The following is a 21,339-nucleotide window of genomic DNA, read 5'->3' on the forward strand; positions in this document are numbered from 1 at the left end:
GAGACTGGGGCTTTGAAAAATGCAAAAGGCAGAAAGCAGTTAGGAGAGAGGTTTTCTGCACCCGAGGTGCCTCCCTTCCAGAGGGGCACCCAGCCCAGATTCTGCCTATTTATATGTAAATGCTTTAGAAAGAGGTAAGTGTTTTTCTACCCAGAAGTGCAGCCTCTGTGGCTACCACTTTCTGGAACTAGTGAGATGCGGGCCAAGACACCAGAGCTCCGGCTGCTGAAATAATTAAGCCCACGTTTAATTCCATGAGCGTATCCGTTATACCTGAGGGACCTGGTAAATACCCATTGAACGTTTCCAAAGTAAACACTCAAAAACTGTGACCGGTGTCCTTTGTCTCGAGTGATGTTCGCACTGATGGGGTCTTGAAGCTCCTGTTGCCAGGTGCGGTGTCACCTGGGACAAGAGATAACCTTACAGATACCTTGAGGATGCAGAGAGGAGAGAAGCCTTCACCCACGGTAAATTCAGTTTGTTCCCTTGTACTGGGGAGGGGCCTCGGTCGCCAGCCTAACTGGGTTAAAGATGACGTTTCTTTTATTTTACTGAAATACTATTCATTGACAAGGTTGTGTTAATTTCTGCTGTACAGCAAAGTGACTTAGTGACCCAGTGCTATATATATATATATATATATTTTTTTTTTTTTTTGTATTCTTTTCCATTACGGGTTATTACAGGATAGCGAATCTAGTTCCCTGTGCTCTACGGTAGGACTTGGTTGTTTATCCATTCTATATATAATAGTTTACATCTGCTAATCTCAGTCTCCCAAGACATTCCTTATTAAGTGATTTGGGTTTTCAGGCTACAAGGTCATTCTCAGTTGTGTGGTTATAGCGCCACTCTTTCTCGTTTCAAATCGGATGGCAGCCTATGTGGAGCCGGTTTCTAACTCGCATTAACGTCACGTTTGCACCGTGATCACTCAGTACGGTTTCAGAACTCCGCCTGTTCCCCTCACTGTCCCTGTTGCTCCAGTGCATCTGTGCTGTCACGCCAGAGAGACCCAGCCTGCAGCCCAGTGCCTGAGAGGCGCTTCAACGGCCCAGCTCCTCATGAAGACCTGACCCTCGCCCTGGCCCTTCCGGGGGCCCCGCAGAACTTGGCACCCCTCACCCCATCCCCCACCCCCACCCCCGCCGAGCTGGCACCATGCCACTCGAGGCTGAGGTTGAGTCCTGGCTCTAACACACTGCGGGCAAGAACAGCCAGCCCATCCCCAGCCCGGAACTGAGAGGGGTGAGAGAGCTGGTCTCCGGCCAGTGCATGCCTCGTTTTCCCGTCCGTCTGTGAGCCAGTGGGTCCGCCTGGCTTCCCCGTGATGAGCTGCAGACCCACCTGTGGAAACCCACACACCTGCCTCCCCAGGTGGACGCCTCTCACCTACACTAATACAAGCGGTTATCAGTGAACGCCTCGTGCGGGTTTGCCGAGTTTCTCTTCCTGGCTGTGGAAGTCAGGAGCCACGGATGGTTTCAGGAGCGTGGGCAGTGGTGGCCATCCCTGACCTCGCTGTGTGGCAGTCCTGTCCGCCCAGCCTTTGGACCTGTGCCTGAGTCTTCAGCCACGTGGGCGGGAAGACCCGCTCCTCGGGGAGCAACCACCCTGTTTAACTCTTGGCTTTTTATGACTGGTCTCCTCGGAAGGGCTGAGCAGAGGCAGCCTCTTGGCCGCAGGTGTCCGCGTCCCCGTGTCCAGCGCCGGGAGGGAGGGGGGCTGACGAGGCGAGGATGGGTCGGTGGAGAAGAGGGGGAGGGGGCCTCTCGGCCAGTTAGCTACACTGCACACCCTGCGAGCAGGCGGTGGGCACACTGTGTCCACCTTAAACTCGTTCGGCACGTTGCTTCTGAGCCCAGCGTTGCTCTGTGGGTAACTTGGCATTTGTCTTTTTTTTTTTCTCGGATGCTTTCTTCTAAGGAGCCACGGGCTCTTTGGGGTCCTCCACTCAGGGCCTCCAGCACCCTCCCCAGAAGGAAAACGGACTCTGCCCTTCAACCCCAGCAAGATCATAGTTGAGTTTTGCTGGTGGTCGATTCCTTTCTGGACCAAAATACATCTGGGGAGAAACTGCTTCCTTTTTTAACAGCTCTGGGCACTACAGACCTACCACCTGCAGCATACGCAGGCGTGGCTCGCCACCTGAGTCCCTTTGGATTTGACGCACTGCCGGTATCTTGCCAAATCAAAGGGCCGATGGCTACTGGCATGGTTGCGTCTTCAAAAGATGCCACCAGCCCCTGAGGAAAAAGCCAGCTTGGCCCTGAGTAGCCGCGTGGAGAACCCAGCAGGGAAGCAGGGGTGCATGGGCTTCCTGGCCTGGGCATCTGCTGGATTTTGTGCAAAGCTAAGGATGCTGGCTGGCCTTGCTCTGCCCTGCCTGAGTCGCCCCCCGCGCCACTGCGAGCAGGAGACCCAGCGCGCACCTGCCCCCGGGGAGACGGCACGTGCTACTTAAACATTTCTTCCCCTTTTCATTTGTTTCTTTTCCTTTTTGTTTTCTCTCTTCTTCCCCCTTTCCCCTGTCTGCTGTCGGGATGCAGCCAAACGCAAAGCATGGAAACTAAACCGTGTTGGTAGCCTGCGAAATATTTACAGCAGCAGCAGCACCAACACCGAAGGTAACGCCGCTCTCCCCCCCCCACCCTCCATCCCGCCTCCCCGCCTTCCTTTCCGATGCAGACATGGAAATGCGCCCAAAGCCGCATGCACCCTGATTGTGTTTGCAGAGTCATTCCTGTGGTCTTTCCATCTTTTTGTTTGTGTGTTTTATTTTGCCATTCATGTTCCTTTCAGCTTACTTAAATTCTGACCTTTCCCTTGCAGTCGTAGAGTCGTGATGTTTAAATTACTTCAGAAACCTATTTTCTCCTCTTTTTTCTTTTCCTTTCTCCATGTGGGCACTCAATGTAATATTTCCCAAGTTATTACAGTTTTTAAAAGTGTTAGTATCAGGTGTAATGATCTGTAGCCGAATACAGTCGTGTGCCGTGACATTTAAGTAACAGTCTTAATTTGTTTTGTGGAAACATTCTCCATAATGCTCTCTGCAGCTCGAATCCAGAGGCAGCCAGGCCCGGGTCATTTGCATGGGCTGCTATTGCTTGTAAATTCAGTATATTGTTGTGTTTCTAAAGGTCGTCTGGTGCCAAAGTTCACAAATTGACTTGCGTTGCTTTTTTCACCAAAGACAGCCGTCATTGCTTTTGTATAATAGCAGATTGAATTCCTCCCCCCCCCGCCTTCATTTGAACAACACAATTATAAATTGCCCTTTTTTTTATGATTACAAATGTCAAGGGTCAGAATTATTTTGATGCCAGGCAAAGGCAAACCACCCCCATCAACCCAAGCCCTTGTAAGGGAGGCTGGCGTACAATACGTGCGATGCAAAATAGGTCACAATCCAGCGATCTCGGTATAATAGGGGGACATTTTTTTTCACTTAAGTGCAAGCCAAATGGGTCAAGTAATCGCCAGCTCGTGCCCTAACACTAATTGACTTATTTGGGGATGATTATAACTGTAATATTTTTCTTAATGTCACTGTTTTCTGGGCTGTTGATTTTAGCGATTGCCAAGCAGTGGCATTAAATCTCTTGTAAATTTTAAATTGCACACTCTTTCTGTAAACAAGTCCCTCTCTTCACATCCTGATCATTAACCTTTGCTGATTTATATCAGCATCCTTTTCTCTTTCCTTTCACAATTACTCCTGTCTCGCCACGGAAAGCCCTGCTCTCAGCCAGGGGGAAAAAAAAAAATGAATCTGGAAAACAAAACTGCATTTTCACGATGGCTTGTTAAAGGCCTATTTTTTAATGATGATTTTTTTTTCATTCCTCAGGGGGAAACCATTGTCTGTTCAGGTACCAATGGACCTTGACCCCTCTGTTATCGTCTTGCAAAGCATTCGTTCAAGGGAGACAGAGTGACAGGGGAAAATAATAGAATTTTAGAAACAGTTGCATGCACTATCATTTGTGTTGTGTGTTGCGGAGAATTTAAGTGCCCTCACTCACTACTTTTTAAGGTTAGATTTTCAGCCGAGGGTGCCCATCCTTCCTCTCTCCTGTGTCCTTATCAGACCTGTTTTTCGTTTCCGTGTGTGTGCATTTGTCACAACACCTTTGTTGATTGACTTCTGGCCTTTAACAAGTATGTGTGAGGTCTGGTTTTACATGTGGTTAAACACTAAGCTGGGGGCCAGTAGCAGGCAGGCACGTGTGGGGGGGCCCCCTCCACCAGACTTGCTGATGGGGTCTTCCTGGAGACAGGGGCAGGCTCTCACTCATGACAGGTGTGACGATGTGCAGAGGGAGAAACTTCTCAGCCTGCACCAGCCAGGTAACCTGCAGTGTCAGCGCTCCTGGGTCGGGAGGGGCCATATGCTCTCTGCTCCCCGAAATCTGTAAATACAGGTAACACTGCAAACTTGGGGTCCCGCAGTCCATCTCCAGGAGCTACTCAAAGCAGTCCTGGAGATCCTGGAGAAAATAATGGCCACAAAGCTGGCTCCTCCTCACATTTTCTTTCTATTCAACGCTCAGTTATATTTATGAATCTTCAATTCAGCCGCAGGATCGTTCTTCCTTTCCTCTGGGTTTCTTTCGAGATTAATATCTGTAGGCACCCAGTCTCCTTTCACATGGCTTTTTTCCATGATAGCACTGGATTCATATATAAAACAAATTGTCAGCGTGCCTTTGAGTTCCCTGGTGCCTCAGCAGGTTAAGGACCTGGCATTGTCACTGCTGCGGCTCGGGTTTGAACCCTGGCCTGGGAACTTCTGCATGCCGCCCGTGCGGCCAAAAGAAGAAATGTCTTTCTGATTTCCAGTCCTTTTGCATATGACGTCATCACATCCTCTCTCTCTGCCTTTGTGAAAATTCTTATCCCACACATTCTAACTTTTGCTGTCACCTGAGGCCTTGGGGGTTCCACGAATTGTCCCCTTCTCCAAATGGAGTCTTTTTTAAATGGGTCATTTGTTTAGAGGTATCCACGCAACACCAGAATACTCTTGACACCGGTTTCCTGTAGAGGGAATTCGAATTTGAGTTTCAAGAGGACGGGGGTGGAGCGCCCAGGAGCCCGACCCTGGTCCAGGAGCCCGTCCGCATCCCTCGGTCCAGGTCTAGAGAGTACAGCTCAGACGTTCTGGGATTCAGGCCAGTGAAGGACAGGCAGGACCGGGAAATGAACCCTCCAAGCCCCATTCCTGTTCCGTGCCCTGTTCCTGCCCCTGGACAACATCACGTCATCGAATCTTTGCTCTACACTGCCCGGTAGGTACCACATCACAGACGGGAAATCGGGCTACACTGCCCGGTAGGTACCGCGTCACAGATGGGAGATCGGGCTACACTGCCCGGTAGGTACCGCGTCACAGACGGGAAATCGGAGTCTAGACAAGTGCAGCGAGAGTCTGCGGGACGGGGAGCTGGCTGTCTTTTGAGACAGGACGTGTGCCCAGATCTTTCAGTTCGGGGCCTGCTCCTGGGTCCTCACGGGAAGGGCCCCAGGTCGGGTGTCAGGAGTGGACGAAAACGAATTAAACAGAACTCATGAGGGACACACACGGCAGGATGAGAAAACAAAGCAAAGCACGTTCGCTTCCACTTTTTTTCTCTCCATTAGGGCTGATTACCTCGGAAACCAAGCTGCAAGCCTCCTTTGTATATACTGCCCTAATTTTCAGATCTTTGCTGCTTGGTAAGATTTCAGCCCTTTCCCAGGGTTGGTGAACTTGCAGTTCCTTCCGCGGGGGTGCTGTCCAACGTGTCCCTCTCAGAAGCCTGCGACGTGGGATGGAAGGACGTATTAACAGTGTGATTCTCGACGTCACAGCCGCCTCCTAACCCAGGGGGAGCCTCTCTCCAGCCAGGTGGATGAGGCTGGACGGGAACCTTCGACTCATGGGGAATGTTTGTCTGAGCCCGAATGAAGAGAAGTGAGCGGGAGGCGGACGCTGTGCAGACGGGAACTCCGCAGTGGTTTGGTCTGCGAGCAGCAGCGCCCAGGCGGGACCCCACGGAGCCCCTGCCGTGTCCCCGGCCCTGGCCTTCCCTGCACCCCTGGGCACCGGTCGGATTATCACCCACTGGGGGTTGAGCCCACAGAGGCCGCTTCTGGGGTGTTTCTGCTCCTACAGGGGAAGGCCGGAGATCATGCATACCGCTAACGAAGCGATGTATTTGGGAACCAGGGGCATTTCCTGGGGGTGGCAGCCCTTCCCCGTGGTAGGCATGGAACAGGCGTCGCCCTGGAGGTGACGCTTACACCCACGAAGCAGCCAGGTTCGGCTCAGCCCTGCCTGCGGAGCCCATTTCTCTGCATCTGGAACGTCCCCCGGAGACACCTGGGAAGCCTGGGGGTGGGGGGTCCTCCTCCAGAGCGCAGCGAATGATGAGCTGGGAGACGCCGGACGCTGTGGTTCCGAACAAACTCCGCCCTTTTCCCGAGCCTTCTCTGCACCTCGGTTTCCCCGTCTGTAAACTGAGAAGATGCCCCCTGCGCGGGTCATGGTGACAGCCGGTGAGGTCATCTCTCCGGAGGCAGGTAACCCGGCACCCCCGCGCCCACCCCCTGCTCCTGTGTCAGGAGCGCCCCGGGGTCTCTCTGTGCGAGAAAATGCAGGTGCTGGAGCATCGGTGACGTAGCAGGGGGCAGAGATTGGACAGGAAACGTTGCTCCTGCAAGTGGGAGAGGGCGTGTAGAGTCAGCCCTTTCCCCGACCTCGTGACCTCCGCTTCCGGGCTCCAGTCCTCTCGTCCTGCAGAGGACTGTCGGGTTCTGGCTGGGAGTCTGCCCCGCCTGCCCCGATCCCAGCTCTGCCGCTCCCCGGCTGCCTGGACCACGGATCTCTCCTCCTCTGCTTAGTGTGCTTTCTCCCAAGCGGACACCACAAAACCTACCTCGAAGGACAGTTGAAGAAATGAAGTGAAGCCGATGTAGCCTTTCGCACGGAGCTGGGCGGGAAACCGTCATCTCCCAGAAGAGGCTTTTCAGGCCTGTGGACTGATCTCCGGGCGGGATGGGCTAAAGCCAGCACATCAAGGCTGAACGACACAGGATAAGAACGCATGAAGATTAATTCGCATTTAGGAAACCCTTTCATGAGAACTGACTCCGGGATTGACTTTGGGGGAGAGAAGCAAGATTGCTAGTATTTCCAGCCCTCGAGTTTTCAAAGAATGATGAGATTGGAGTTCCCGTTGTGGCGCAGTGGTTAACGAATCCGACTAGGAACCACGAGGTTGCGGGTTCGATCCCTGGCCTTGCTCAGTGGGTTAAGGATCCTGCGTTGCCATGAGCTGTGGTGTAGGTTGCAGACGCGGCTCGGATCCCACGTTGCTGTGGCTCTGGCTCAGGCTGGCAGCTACAGCTCCGATTGGACCCCTAGCCTGGGAACCTCCATATGCTGCAGGAGCAGCCCTAGAAAAGGCAAAAAGACAAAAAAAAGAAAAAAAGAAAAGAATGATGAGATTGACCGATCTGCGCGTGCTGAGCCACACCTGGGAGGAAGAGCTGGGGATGGCAGCAGCACGGAAGGTTCTGGAACCTGCCTGTGTGTGTCTCCCAGTTCCCACCCCGAGCTCTGAGCCGGAGAAGGGCCCTGGGCCTCATGTCCCTGGATCAGGACAGCAGGGGACCTCTGAGGGGAGAGTGTAGCATGGTAGACATACAGGGCACCGCTTAGCGACCAAGGAAATTACAACAGGGACTTCCGGTCTTTTTCTTTCTCTTTCTAGATGCCTGGGCCCCGAGCGAGGGCCGGGAAACGTGGTAACACACCCGTCTCCTGCCTCCCGGGATGTTTTCAGTTTTTGAACTGATCATTTATTCTCTCGGGAGTTTCGTTTTAGACTCTCTTTAAGGGAGTACATGGCAGCCTGTGGTTCCGGAGCCTCCGCTGAGAGCACAGACCTTCATGCCCGGCTCTCGGGTTGCCCTCCCCGCTCTGTCTGATGTGTTCGGGAAATCCAAACTCCTCTGCTTCGTGAGCCTCTTCCTCTGATGACACTTGGCAGTAAACAGGCCTACCTGTGTGGCCTCCCTCTGGGAACTCGCTTCTTCACCGAGTTAATTCTGCTCGTGTCCTAAGTCAGGCCACAGTGCCGCACCTCGGTTGGACTCCGGGCTGAGCAAAGATGTTTACCAACTTAGGAGCTTGCAAAAATATGTATCTAAGAACCAGGAACGACGTGTCGATAATGACCAAAAATAACGACCGTTGTTTCTTCTTGTTTAAAACGAACAACTTCTCAAGCGGAAGTGGGCATTTAAAAAAAAATTTTTTTTTTTTTGTCATAGCTCTTGGTCCTACACAATTCTAGACCATGCCCTGCACATTTATCTTTTCTTACAAAAGCTGGTAGGAAAAAGTTGAAAATAAATAAAAACTGACTTTTTCTATTATGGGGGGGTTGTGGCTGAAATCTTAAACGTGTGTCGTTTTCATCATAATTGGGCAGAATATCTAAACCACATGCCTATTTGATACATGCTTTGAAAGCAGAAATATTGAAGTATTTTACAAATTACAGGACTCTTCGAAATTAGCATAAAGGCCTGGGGCTGGGTTTGGCCAAGCCTGGCGTAATCTCGAAGGGTGTAGGTCGTGGGGAGCCCGGGGGGTGGGGGGGGGACAGAGTCGCAAATACATGCCATCTCTGTCCCAGCTCTCTCACGTGGACAGCAGCCACCTGGAGAGCTGTGCTAGGGGCCAGCCAGGGCCCCTCCATGGACCACAGAGCTGAGACCAGAAGCATGCACTGGGAGGCTTAGGGCACCCACTTGGTAGGTGGCAGAGAGGGAAGGGCATCTGGGAGAGAGGACCCCCAGAGCGGAGCCTGAGACTCGGAGGCCTGGAGGGAAAGAGCACGAGGATTCGGGCGGAAATGGAGAACCCACTGCAGACCCTCCCCGGTTAATGAGAAAAAGCCGCCTGACCAATGGTTCGAGGCGCTGTTTCCATAGCCACCCAGGGTACCGTGGTGAACCCTAAAACCAAAGTCCCAGTTCTTCGACCATGAAGTCACAGGCAGAGAGGACAGCCACCTCCCTGCGAGCTTTGTCCCATCGGTTTTAAATGCTGACCCCCGAGGAGCCTCTGGGGGACCCTGGACTCGTTGGCCGCCTCAGCAGGAGGAATCATGCCCCTTCCTGCTGGACATTGTCATCCCCCCGCCCCGCTTAAGTGACATGTCTTCCTCATGCGTTTGTCATTAACTGTCGGCGTGGACGCGTAGCCTCGCGGGAGATCTGGGTTCCAGGTTTACCAGGAACCCCGGGCGCTCAGGTGCAGCTTCTTCATCTGGCTGTTGACGGACGTGGAGTGAATGACCTCTGCAGACCCACTGGGGGTCTCAAATTCAGACCGGACATCTGCTCAGCGACACCGCCCACTGTCCACGCGTGTCTTGTACCTTGGGTCGGCACGCGGGCCTGGAGCCCCTTGGCCTTCACAGAAGCACGGGGCCCTTGTTCTCGTCCCAACTCTCCCGCCCCGCCCCCCACGACAGAGGTACACATCTGTCCGTCTCTCCCCCCACCCCCCCCGCCAGTCCCCCAAAAGGCGTCCTTGTCAGGTGTCTCCTGTTGCCCACAACCTCCAAACGTGAAACAGCTGTGTTGAGCCCTTTAACCCTTTGTCTGCTAGGATTCCGTGAAAATAATTGATGACTGATTGGCCCATTAACCTTTAAAAAAAAAAAAGTTTGACAGCCCGGACTTGTGTAATGAGGAGAGATTCCTTGTGAAATCGGTCTGATGGCTGAGTTGCTTGCCCCTGAGGAGGCGAAATTAGCCCCACGGGGCCTCGTCTGCATAGAAACTGGACGCAATTAGTGTAATATCCGGTGTTATTAATGTCGTTGGGAATAATTGGGCAGGTTGATTTCGACAGGTTCATGGTGCTAAAATACTATTATAGTGGACCTCTCCACAGCTAACCGTTCAACACGGAAAACTGTTTAAATCCCTGTGAGCCCAATCACAGAACTTTATTAAACCACTAAGCCCTGGAATGTCGCACGGCGAAACAGCACCGTTGTTTCTTGCGGGGCCCTGGGCGTGGCAGGCTTTGGTTAGTTTCATGATGGGGATGGGGGCGCAGGGGGTGAAGGGGGATGCTCACCTCTGTATCTCCGGCTAAGACACATCCCATAGCCGAGCTGGCGTCAGGAATTTCTGCAACCCGAATTCCCATTTAAGAATGAATTAAGCGTAAGCCGCTGTGACTGTCACCAGGCGTAGGTTTGTGTTAGGGGGATGAAGCCATTTGAAAGGTAGTACGTCCTCACCTCCTGAGCTCCCAGTGTTCACTTCTTCACATTTTATTCTTGTTTTTTTTTCTCATTTTTGGCCGCCCCAAGGCATATGGCATTTCCAGGCCAGGGATAAGATCTGAGCCGCAGCTGTGATCTTTGCTGCAGCTGGGGCAACACAGGATCCTTTATTTTTTTCTTTATTTTTTATTTTCTATTTTTTTTGTCTTTTTGCCTTTTCTAGGGCCACTCCCGCTGCATATGGAGGTTCCCAGGCTAGGGGTCTAATTGGAGCTGGAGCCACTGGCCTACACCAGAGCCACAGCAAGTCCAGATCCGAGCCGCGCCTTCGACCCACACCACAGCTCATGGCAACGCCAGATCCTTAACCCGCTGAGCAAGGCCAGGGATTGAACCCACAACCTCATGGTTCCTAGTCGGATTCGTTAACCACTGAGCCATGACGGGAACTGCGAGGATCCTTTAATTCACTGGGCCAGGCTGGGGTTTGAACCTGCGTCCTGGCGCTGCAGAGACGTCACCAACCCGGTTGCGCCACAGCGGGACCTCCTCATTCTTCACGTTTTAAAGGAGGGTGACCTTGGAGGGGATGCTCCATCGGTTTTTGAGACCAGTTGGCCTCCTACTGCCGATTCTTATTTTTTTATCTAGTTACTGATATTAAAACATGATCAGAGTCATTTCTTGATGTGACAGAATCCTTCTGGTCCCCTGGCGGTTGGAACAGGGGCTCTAACATCTGATGGAACTTCTTGTTGGAACATGAGGTGCCTGTCGTTGTGCTGTTCACATGGAAGAAGGCGTCACTGGGGGGCCCCCACATGTGCTGTCTCCTCCATGAGTGTTGCTGGGCAGTGCCATGACACAGAAACATAGGCCAGGATGAAATCGAAAGATCTCCAAGGTGTTGACAAGGAAAATGGCCAGGCGGCCACTTGGAGGCTCCATCAGGGAGCTCTTTTCTCCACTGGATTAGTCAGGACACGGTTCGGAAGTGACAGAAATTAAAGGGATTTAGGCAGAGTTTTTAAAAAGGAGGAGGGGCATGGAGCGGCTTGTGCAGCCGAGCGTAGGACGTGTGGCTGGAGGTGGCTGCAGGGACCCCGGAGCCTGGCAGGCATCAGGCCCTCTGCTGCTCCGCAGCACTTCACCTGTCCACAGGTAGTGGCCTAGATAACAGAGGTTCTCCTTCCCAAGGAGGAACAGAGGCTTGGACCCTGTCCTGCTGGAAAGGAGCAGAGTGGCCAAGTGTGGCCCCAGGCTCTGATCGTCCCGGCGTAGATGGGACTGTCCCCCCCCCCCCACCACCGTGCTGACTGATCGCTGGCCACAGAGCCAGATACCCTGGGAGAAGGCAGCTGGAATGTCCCCAGTTTGCGACGGCCACGGCCATGGCACCATGTCCCCCAGAGTTCTCCAGACATGCGTTAAATGGACACTAGGGACCAGCTGCTTCGGGGTTTCTGGGGACATTATCTTTAGAAGACCCCGCCTCCTTGCTCTTCTGACATCGGGAGTAAGGGAAAACAGCAGAAAAAAGTCACTGGCAAGTGGGGAGACCCTCCGCGTCCCGCTGGACACCTTAGGAGAATTCTTTTTTTTTTTTTTTTTTAACTTTTAAAGAAACAAAGCGCTACTGGCCACTTTGAGAGAGGAAAACAATTAAATGAGATAATGCCTATAAAGTCCTAGCATTTTTCCTGACGTGGACTTGGAGTCCAAGAGTATGGTTGTTTTTATATTTCTTGTTCCACGCAGTAGGTTCATTACAAAGAAACAGGTGTTCCTTCATGGACGCTACAGGTAACAGGATTATAGAAGCAACCGCTCTAGAATCCTTGTTCTTATTTTTTTTTAATCTTGGGAGGCAGAGAAAAGTCATAAGGTGGACAGAACTCAGTTCTGAAATTTTAACTGTGTGTGTGTTAACATATTACCCTCCCTCAAGAAAAAAAAAAAAAAAAAAAAAAGAAAGAAAGAAAGAAAAACACACATCCAGAAAGTTCCCTGGGAAATAGATGGAGCCTGACGCATCCGCAGGTCTCCGATGATGGTGCTGCAGAATGGCTGCAGCTAAACTCCATGCACAGGTTTTAATCCCTTACTCAGGAAGTGAGGTGTCTTAGCAGACCAGCTCTTCATATAAAGACATCTTCACCAGGGTCTGAAGTCCAGAAGAAGGCTCAGAGCAGCACCCCCGAGGGGCTGCCTCTGCACTGAGGGGCAGTGTCTTCTCTGCAGTGTGCGGAACTCCAGGTAGACCAGATGTCCACATTCACGGTTCCGCAAGGAGGCCCTCAGCATGGTCCACCTGGGAGAGGCTGGCCCAGCATCCAAGGAGCCACCAAAGACCTCTTTATTCGGGAGCTGTGGCTGGACCTGTGGGGCCAGGACCAGAGGGGGTCATTATTTGGGCTGGGCCAAGCCTTCTGTTAAAACCAGAACCGTTTCACTGGAGTTCCCATTGTGGCTCAGTGGACTAAGAACCTAACATAGTGTCCATGAAGATGAGGGTTCGATCCCTGACCTCGCTTAGTGGGTTAAGGGTCTGGCTTTGCCACAAGCTGCAGTATAGGTTACAGATGCCTCTCGGATCTGCTGTGGCTGTGGCTGTGGCCTCGGCCAGCAGCTGCAGCTCCAGTTCGACCCCAGTCCAGGAACGTCCATATATATGTCATAAAAAGGAAGGAAGGAAGGGACATTTTGCAAGAGAACTCTCCGTCAGCATTTCACTGTGTAGTGAAGAGCCTTGACTGCAAGTCCTGACAGGCACCTGCCCCTGGCTGCGGGGACCTTAGTCTGTGTTTCACGCCCCCGAGCAAAGCACACGCAAATGGTCACGGCCATCCCAGAAGTTACGGCTGCAGCTCCCTCGGTCACAGAGGTCCTGGGACTGTGGGTTGTGAATCTTCACTGTCCATAAAATCGTGTGCCTCTCCAGCTTAACAGTCACCCCACAGGGCTCCCCCCTCAAAAGGAACTGGTCTCAGATGAATCAGGCTCAGGGTGTTTACCCAATGGGTTCGTTCTTTCTTCCTTTAAGAGTATAGTTGATGTGGTGTTGCGTCGATTTCTGCTGCACGGCGGAGTGACCCGGACACACAGATAGACATTCAGTCTCTTTCTCATACTGCTTTCCATTAAGTCCTATCCCAGGAGACTGGATAGAGTCCCCTGTGCGGTACAGTAGGACCTCATTGCTTACCCATTCTTCTTTTTTTTTTTTAGGGCCACACCTGCGGCATTTGGAGGTTCCCAGGCTAGGGGTTGAATTGGAGCTGCAGTTGCCAGCCTACACCACAGCCACAGCAACAAGGGATCCAAGCTGCATCTGCACCCTACACCACAGCTCACGGCAATGCCGGATCTTTAACCCACTGAGCAAGACCAGGGATCAAACCTGCATCCTCATGGATACTGGTTGGGGTCGTTAACCCCTGAGCCACAGCGAGAACTCCACTGAGCCATTCTAAGTGTAATAGCAAGCATCCGCCAACCCCCAGCTCTGCATCCATCCCCTCCCTCCCCCTTGGCAACCACGAGTCCGTTCTCTGTGTCCATGAGTCTGTGTCTGTTTTGCAGATCGGTTCATTTGTTGGTTCTTCATTAGGACGTGAAACGTGGCTGTGCTTTCCAGGGCCGTCCAGTCGTCATCATTGGCTCACCTTTCCAATCCAGCCCTTTCTCGTGAGCTGCTGTGCCCCGGTGGGGGTACAGATGCCCTGCATGCGTGTGGTCTTTGTTCTGTGAGCCTTGTTGGTGTTTCCTTATCGTTAGCAGCGCAGCCAGGGTTTCACCTTCCAGAGATGAAGCGTGAAACCTCCCTGACCTCTCTCCTGCCCTTGGGTTAGTCCGTCACCTCCAGGGCAGCCTGGGATCTCCTCTGTCCCACCTGTCACCAGGGGCTACGGTCCCCCGCGGTCCTCTCCATTGTTACCGTTAGGGAATTATTTGGCTTATTCACATTTCTTGGTGTTTCTTCTCCCCTACCTTTATCAACAGATATATTTAAGTATGATTTCTATTTGATGCTCATGTGCAGAAGTACAATGAACGTTTCATCACGTCGGTCTTGATATCTTACCCGCAGGCCAGCTGCTGTTACTCTCATTGGTGGACTCCTTGCGGTTCCCCGTGTGAGCCGCCTTGCAGCCCATGAATGACAGTTTGGTGTCTTTTCTCTTTCCGGTCTCTGGATCTGTCACTTCCTGTTCTGTCCCCTGCCCTGGCCAGCAGGGCTGCACAAGGGCTGGCATGCCGAGCACCTTGACCTTGAATGTCCTTTAACTGATGTGAAACCATTGCTTCTAACATATCCTTCTGAGGAATGTGCTTCTGCGGGTTCGGAGAGGTATGCTTCATCCATGCAAAGAGGATGAGCCTCTAGCCCTAGTTTGAGAAAAGATTTTAGTCACATTTTTCCTAGTTGTTTTTTTTTTTTTTTTTTTTTATTGAGGTATAGCTGGTTTATACTGTTGTGTTCGTTTTAGGTGTTCGGCAAAGTGATTCAGCCACACATGTACCTGTATCCGTTCTTTTTCAGAGTCTTTTCCCGTATAGCTCCTCACAGAATATTGAGTGGCGCTCCCTGTGCTGTACAGCAGGTCCCTGTTGGTTATCTCTTTCATATACAGTCGTGTGAATTTACTAATCCCAACCTCCAAATTTATCCCTCCCCATCAGCTATCCCCTTTGGTAACCATAGTTTATTTTCAAAGTCTGTGAGTCTGTTTCTGTTTTGTAAATAAGTTCATTTGTATCAATGTTTTTTTGGATTCCACGTATGTGATATCATGTGATATTTTTCTTTGTGTTACTTCACTTAGTATGATCATCTCTAGATCCGTCTCATATTGCTGTAAATGGCATTCTTTCATTCCTTTTAACGGCTGAGTAATATTCCACTGGGTATATGTACCACATCTTTGTTATCCATTCCTCTATCGATGGACACTTAGGTTGCCTCCATGTTTTGGCTATTGTGAATACTGCTGCTATTGAACATGGGGGTGCATGCATCTTCTTGAATTATCGTTTTCTAAGGAGAGATGCCCAGGAGTGGAACTGCGAGATCATATGGTAGTTCTATTTTTAATTTGTTAAGAAACCTCTGTACTGTTCTCCACAATGGTTATACCAGTTTTCATTCCCGCCAACAGTGTAGGAGGAGTCCCTTTTTTCCTTTAATAGTATTTTTTTCATTACATTTTTCCCTCTTCTTTGTTAGGAAATTGGGCCATCTCCTTCTTTTCACCTAGAAGTTAATCCTGATGTTTTCTCACGTGCACCTGATTTACCAAAGTCTACAGTTAGTTCCTCACTCCGCCGTGGAACACTGCAAAGTCCTGGTGTTCCCACGTCCACTTTAATTTTCTCTAGTATTTTGTACCCTCCCCAAATTAAACAGGATAAGGAGAAGTCATATTTGATATGCTTTTGGTTAGATGTATCTACGTTATCTATTCATTTGCTCACCACCCCTTCTAGGTCAAACCTTCTTTCTAGAATCTTCTGAAATGTATCTTTTATTTTTGCTTTGTTTGGGGCTTTTGTTTGTTTTTTGGGTTTTTGGTTGGTTGGTTGGGTTTTTGGCTTTAAGGCTGCACCTACAGCATATGGAGGTTCCCAGGCTAGGGGTCAAATCAGAGCTGAAGCTGCCTGTCTACACCACAGCCACAGCAACACCGGATCCTTAACCCACTGAGCAAGGCCAGGGATGGAACCCACGTCCTCATGGATTCTAGTGGGGTTCGTTAACTGCTGAGCCGTGACGGGAACTCCTGTTTAGGGGTTTTTGCTTTGTTTTGTGTTTGTTGGGGTTTTTTTGTTTTTGTTTGTTTGTTTGTTTTTGGCCATGCCCACAGCATGCAGAAGTTCCCAGGCCCGGGACTGAACCTGAGCCACAACAGTGATCATGCCATATCCTTAACCTGCTGAGCCATGAGAAAACTCTAAAATGTGCCTTTTTTTCCTTTGGTTTGGCTACACCTGCGGCACATGGAAAGTCCCAGTTCAGAGCTGAATCTGAGCCACAGCTGCGACCTGCAGCACCAAGCCAGGCTGTGCCAGGCTGGGGATCAAACCTGCACCTCCACACTGACCCAAGTGGAGATTCCTAACCCATTGTGCCAGAGCAGGAACTCCCAAAATATATCTTTTAATAGTTCCTTTAGTGATGGGCTCTTGGTCGTTGATGCTTTGTCAGTTTTTTATATGAACATACCTTCATTCCACTCCTGTTCTCCAGAGAGCTTTCCTGGCCCTGATTCTGGACAGACACTGTTTTCTCCTGCCTTGGCCAATATCATCCCTCCATCGTGCAGCTTTGAGTGTCGCTCTCGAGAAGTCTGTTGTCCGTCTTAACTGACATCGGCCTCGGAGCCGTCTGTCTTTCCTTGCTTTGTGTTCCAGGAGCCCTTTTGTCTCTGGTTTCCTAGTTTATAAACCTGTGGTACAATTTCCCTTGTCGTGATCCATCTTGGGAAGTGCTGTGCTTCCTGCGCCTGGAATTCCATGTCGGTCCACAGTCTGTACAAGTCTCACTGTCTGGCAATTAGACGTATGTTGTTCCTTCTGACGTCTCACGTCTCGTCCTTTCTCTTCCACAGCATCCGCCCTCCTTTCCGTCTGCTCTGTGTTTTAGCTCTGTGTTCAGCAGATCTGTCATTCCACCCAACACATCTCCCCAATACCCTCTTTTAAATTTTTTTAACAATTATAATTTGTATTTTGTTTTTGTTTTCTTTAATTACTCAGCGAATTTTATTGCATTTACAGTTGTACAACGATCATCACAATATTTTGAAAAGATCTATTTTTTTTTTCCCGGATCTGTCCAGCCAACACTCAAAAGATTCTTTTCGTTTGAAAGTTTAATTAGGAAATTCCACTTTTTTGTTTCTTCAGACATCCCACACATACTTATTTGTGAAATTTGGGATCTGTAATTCTTTGATCAGAATATCCTCCCCTGTGGCGTGTCTGGAGTCTTTGGTTTTGTGGCCACCTGTGGTTGATTCGTCTGTGGGGTGCTTTGCTACGGAGACGATGCCAGAAGCCAGGGGCTCTGCAGACCTGGACACCTGCAGTGCCTTTCCTCCTGGGATGAGGTTCTCCCTCCCTCATCATGACCTTACTGCTGTTCCACCCAAGGGGTGCCCCTTAGAGCCGCCTTGCCTTCTGCAGCCCTTGAGCACTTAGTGTCCACAAAGGCAGCTTCTCAGCTCATGGATTTGACTTGGGCAGGAGAGGAGGGGTGGGCTTGGGGCTTGGCGATCATGTCTAACTTCAGCGCCATCAGTGCAATAATAAAAAGTGTGTTTTGTAGGCAGGGCCCCATCACCTAGCTTGTCTGCTATATTGCGGGGTGATCTGGTTGCAGGAAGAGGCTGAGCCACAGCAGGTGTGAGCCTAGAAGGCACGCCCAGGCTGCTGGAGAAGGGCTCGTGGGTTAGTGTAAGGAGCCCCCCTGCCCGTTTAGTATTCAGCAAACTCTGAAGGCCCTGCTGGGGCTGAGCCTGAGCCAATGAAAGCGTCAGACAAGGGCTGAGAGCAGAAGGAGGTGGAGAGGAAGGCGCAGAGGGGGGATGTTCATAAACTAAGTCCTAAGTGGTCAGACGGCAGCGGGAAGAGGGAGAGGATCGAATCAGGGTGACTTTGAAGTTTTCTGACTCGGAGCAGAGTTGTAACCATTAATAGAAATGGCGAAACCCACAGAGGACCATTTGAAGATGACAGCAGATCTATTCTAGGCATGGTAATTTCATGTGAGGACCAAATGCTTACAGCGTCTCTGTCGACATTTTTTCATCCCCAAATTTGTTGCATGTTGGGGTCAGAGATACAGGAGTGAGAACTGTACACATGCATTGAGATGACTCTAAGCTTTGGAAGGAAGTGAAGTGGACCCTAGGAAGGTGGGGGGAGGGGGACCGTCAACTAAGCCTGGAGTGCGCCTTTCCCGACGGCAGCAGGAAGAGGAGCCAGGGAGGAGAAAGAATCAGGGATTTAAAAGCTAGAAAGAGGGAGTTCCCATTGGGGCTCAGTGGGTTAAGAACCCAACATAGTGTTCATGAGGTTGTGGGTTCGATCCTTGGCCTTGCTCGGTGGGTTAAGGATCTGGTGTTACCACAAGCTGCAGTGTGGGTCACAGATGCAGTTTGGATCTTGTGTTGCTGTGGCTCTGGTGTAGGCCGGCAGCTGTAGCTCCGATTCGACCCCCAGCCTGGGAACTTCCATATGCTATGGGTGCAGCCATAAAAAGAAAAAAGAAAGGAAAAAAAGCTGGAAAGAAGAATTCGCTGGTGGCCCAGCAGTTAAGGATCCAGCATTGTCAGTGCTGTGGCCCAGGTCGCTGCTGTGAAGCAGGGGGTGGATCCCTGGCCCAGGAACTTCTGCGTGCCATGGATGCATCCAGGAAAAAAAAAGTTTTGTTTTGTTTTTTTTTTTTGTTTTTTGGGGATTTTTTTGCTTTTTTAGGGCTGCACCCCTGGCACGTGGAGGTTCCCAGGCTAGGTGTTGAATTGGAGCTGCAGCCGCCGGCCTACACTACAGCCACAGCAATGCGGGATCCAAGCCTCGTCTGCAACCTACACCGCAGCGCAGAGCAACGCCAGATCCTTAACCCACTGAGTGAGGCCAGGGATGCAGCCCACATCCTCATGGATACTAGTTGGGTTCATTAACCGCTGAGCCACGAAGGGAACTCACAGAAAATTTTTCTTTTTTTTTTTTTTTTGTCTTTTTGCTATTTCTTGGGCCACTCCAGCGGCATATAGAGGTTCCCAGGCTAGGGGTTGAATCAGAGCTGCAGTCACCGGCCTACACCAGAGCCACAGCAACGCTGGATCCGAACCGTGTCTGCAACCTACACCACAGCTCACGGCAACGCCGGATCGTTAACCCACTGAGCAAAGGCAGGGACCGAACCCACAACCTCATGGTTCCTAGTCGGATTCGTTTACCACTGCGCCAGGACAGGAACTCCAGAAAAATTTTAAATAGATACATAATAGCTAGAAAGAACTCTAGTTGAGCGTGGTAAGTAGATGGCAGGCATACACATGCACCCTCTGTAATCTGGGGCAGGTGTCGTGAGTCGATCATAGCACTCATTCTCCAAGAGCCTGGAACCAGCCTTGGGATCCTAAACATGATATTCCTGACAGCTGCTCAAAGCTCTCTAGTTGCAAAGGATTTGGGAGGCATCTTATTTACTTATTTGTTTATTTATTTATTTATTTGTATGGCTGAACCTGCCGCATAGGGAAGTTCCTGGGCCAGGGATTGCACCCGAGCCACAGCTGTGACCTACACCATAGCTTTGGCAACATCAGATCCTTTAATCCACTGCTCAGGGCCGGGCATTGAACCTGTGCTGCCGCAGAGACCCAAGACACTGCAGTCAGGTTCTTAACCCACTGTGCCACAGTGGGAACTCCTGAGAGCCGTCTTAGGTGCCGTCAGAGTTGAAAGTCTTTTCTGAGTTGCTGCATTTCCTGCAGGCTTTCTCTGAAAAGGCCACACAACATGGGCTTGAACCCCTCAAGGGAGTGGCATCCAAAAGTTGGCTGATCTGGAGTTTCCATCGTGGCTCAGCAGGTTAAGAGCCCAACTAGTATCCGTGAGGATGAGGGTTCGATCCTTGGCCCCTCTTGGTGGGTTAAGGATCCGGCGTTGCCATGAGCTCTGGTGTCGGTTACAGATGCGACTCGGATCCCTTGCTGCCGTGGCTGTGGTGTAGGTCGGCAGCTGCAGCTCTGATTCACCCCTTAGCCTGGGAGCTTCCATATGCTCAGGGTGCAGCCCTAAACAGACAAACAAAAACAAAAGTTGGCTGATTCCTCTGTGGGAAAGAGAATCTACTGAAAGCGTAGAGACAGAAACGTTTAGTGACTTAGAAAAACGGAGCGCGTGTCCAGCAGACGGAGAAGGAGGAGAAAAGTGATGGAACTGTCGGTTCAGGTGATTGAGAAGCCGTGGACGAGATACTGCTGGGAGAGAAGACGTGTGGAAATGTGCAGGAGATGATCTGGTGCGTGCTTCCGCGTGCCCAGGTGAACTTCGTTCCCGTAAGTCACAGGGCAGAGCCACCCTGTACTTGAGTGACCTAATTGGGAGGTTTGGTCTTTGCCGGAGGCATTGGGAGTGTTTCGGCAGAGGATGCGCGGTAACCACCACGGTGTGGAATGAGACAGAAACACATGTGTTCCTGTGCCACCGACCTCCGGTGCTGTTGTCACTGCTTTGTGTTTAATCATCTGGGTGTGTGTGTGGACCCGTCCTCGTCCCACAGAGACAGCAGGAGCACAGACTGCCTCCTGCATGCTTGGAACTCTTGCACCCAGCGTGGTACCCAGCAGCGGGGGAGGGGCCGAGGGCCGCGTGCCTGCGCCCCGCATCGCCGCCGAGCAAGGTCACCCCTCTCCCTGTGGTTCAGTGGATGTGGCTCAGGATTCTGGCTGGAAATTTGAACAGGAACGCTTTGGGGCAGACCAGTTGTGCAGAAAGTTAACTGGGACATGAACGCCTGTCATTTTTATTCCTGAAAGACCCGGTAGAGCCCGATCTGAGGGAGCTTTTGTCCAGGCATGTGAGCTTCACAGATTAAAAAAAGCATGAGCCTGTTCAGAAGCTCCTGATTGACGGTGGCCACATTCTACCTGTGAATTACCAAGTTCTCCTTGTGGCCTCACTGCGACTTATGAAATTCCGTTTTGCCCTGTCTGTTCACCAGGGTAGTTTTGCCGGAAAATAGATGAATATGGAGCACTGTTGCGAAAGCATCCCTGTGGAAAAGCCTGTAATTCATAGAATCAGAGCATAAAAGCCCATATGGATCAAGAAGCTGGACCTTTAAAAAGTCAGCTCGCGAGGTCATGGCTCCGCAGTAACTGTGGGTATAAATTGCACATCAGCCATGGGAAGACCTATTTGAAAGGCAGATCTAATGTTTAAAATGAAAATCCCACGTATCCGAGGGCATTGGTAGGGGTGGGCAGAGCCCCCCCCCCACTCACCCCCTGACCTCCCCTCTCCA

General features: G+C 51.1%; 1 protein-coding gene across 16 annotated transcripts in view; it reads left to right on the forward strand.

Annotated features, from left to right (window-relative positions):
* Positions 1-21,339, forward strand: part of AGAP1 (ArfGAP with GTPase domain, ankyrin repeat and PH domain 1) — a 558,467-nt gene that overhangs the window by 459,693 nt on the left and 77,435 nt on the right. For 7 of the 16 annotated variants that reach the window (XM_021075539.2, XM_084998790.1, XM_084998789.1 and 4 more), the window contains one exon: positions 2,553-2,630. The exons of the other annotated variants lie outside the window; for them this stretch is intronic. In XM_021075539.2, the coding sequence (XP_020931198.1) occupies positions 2,553-2,630 (78 nt within the window). The remainder of the gene's footprint in view (positions 1-2,552; positions 2,631-21,339) is intronic. 16 annotated transcript variants of the gene reach the window in all.

Source organism: Sus scrofa, chromosome 15 (assembly GCF_054392235.1).
Source record: "Sus scrofa isolate SSC_HxYL_T2T_F1_AM1 chromosome 15, Sscrofa_HxYL_maternal_Yorkshire_Landrace_v2.0, whole genome shotgun sequence".
NCBI classification, from domain to species: Eukaryota; Metazoa; Chordata; class Mammalia; order Artiodactyla; family Suidae; genus Sus; species Sus scrofa.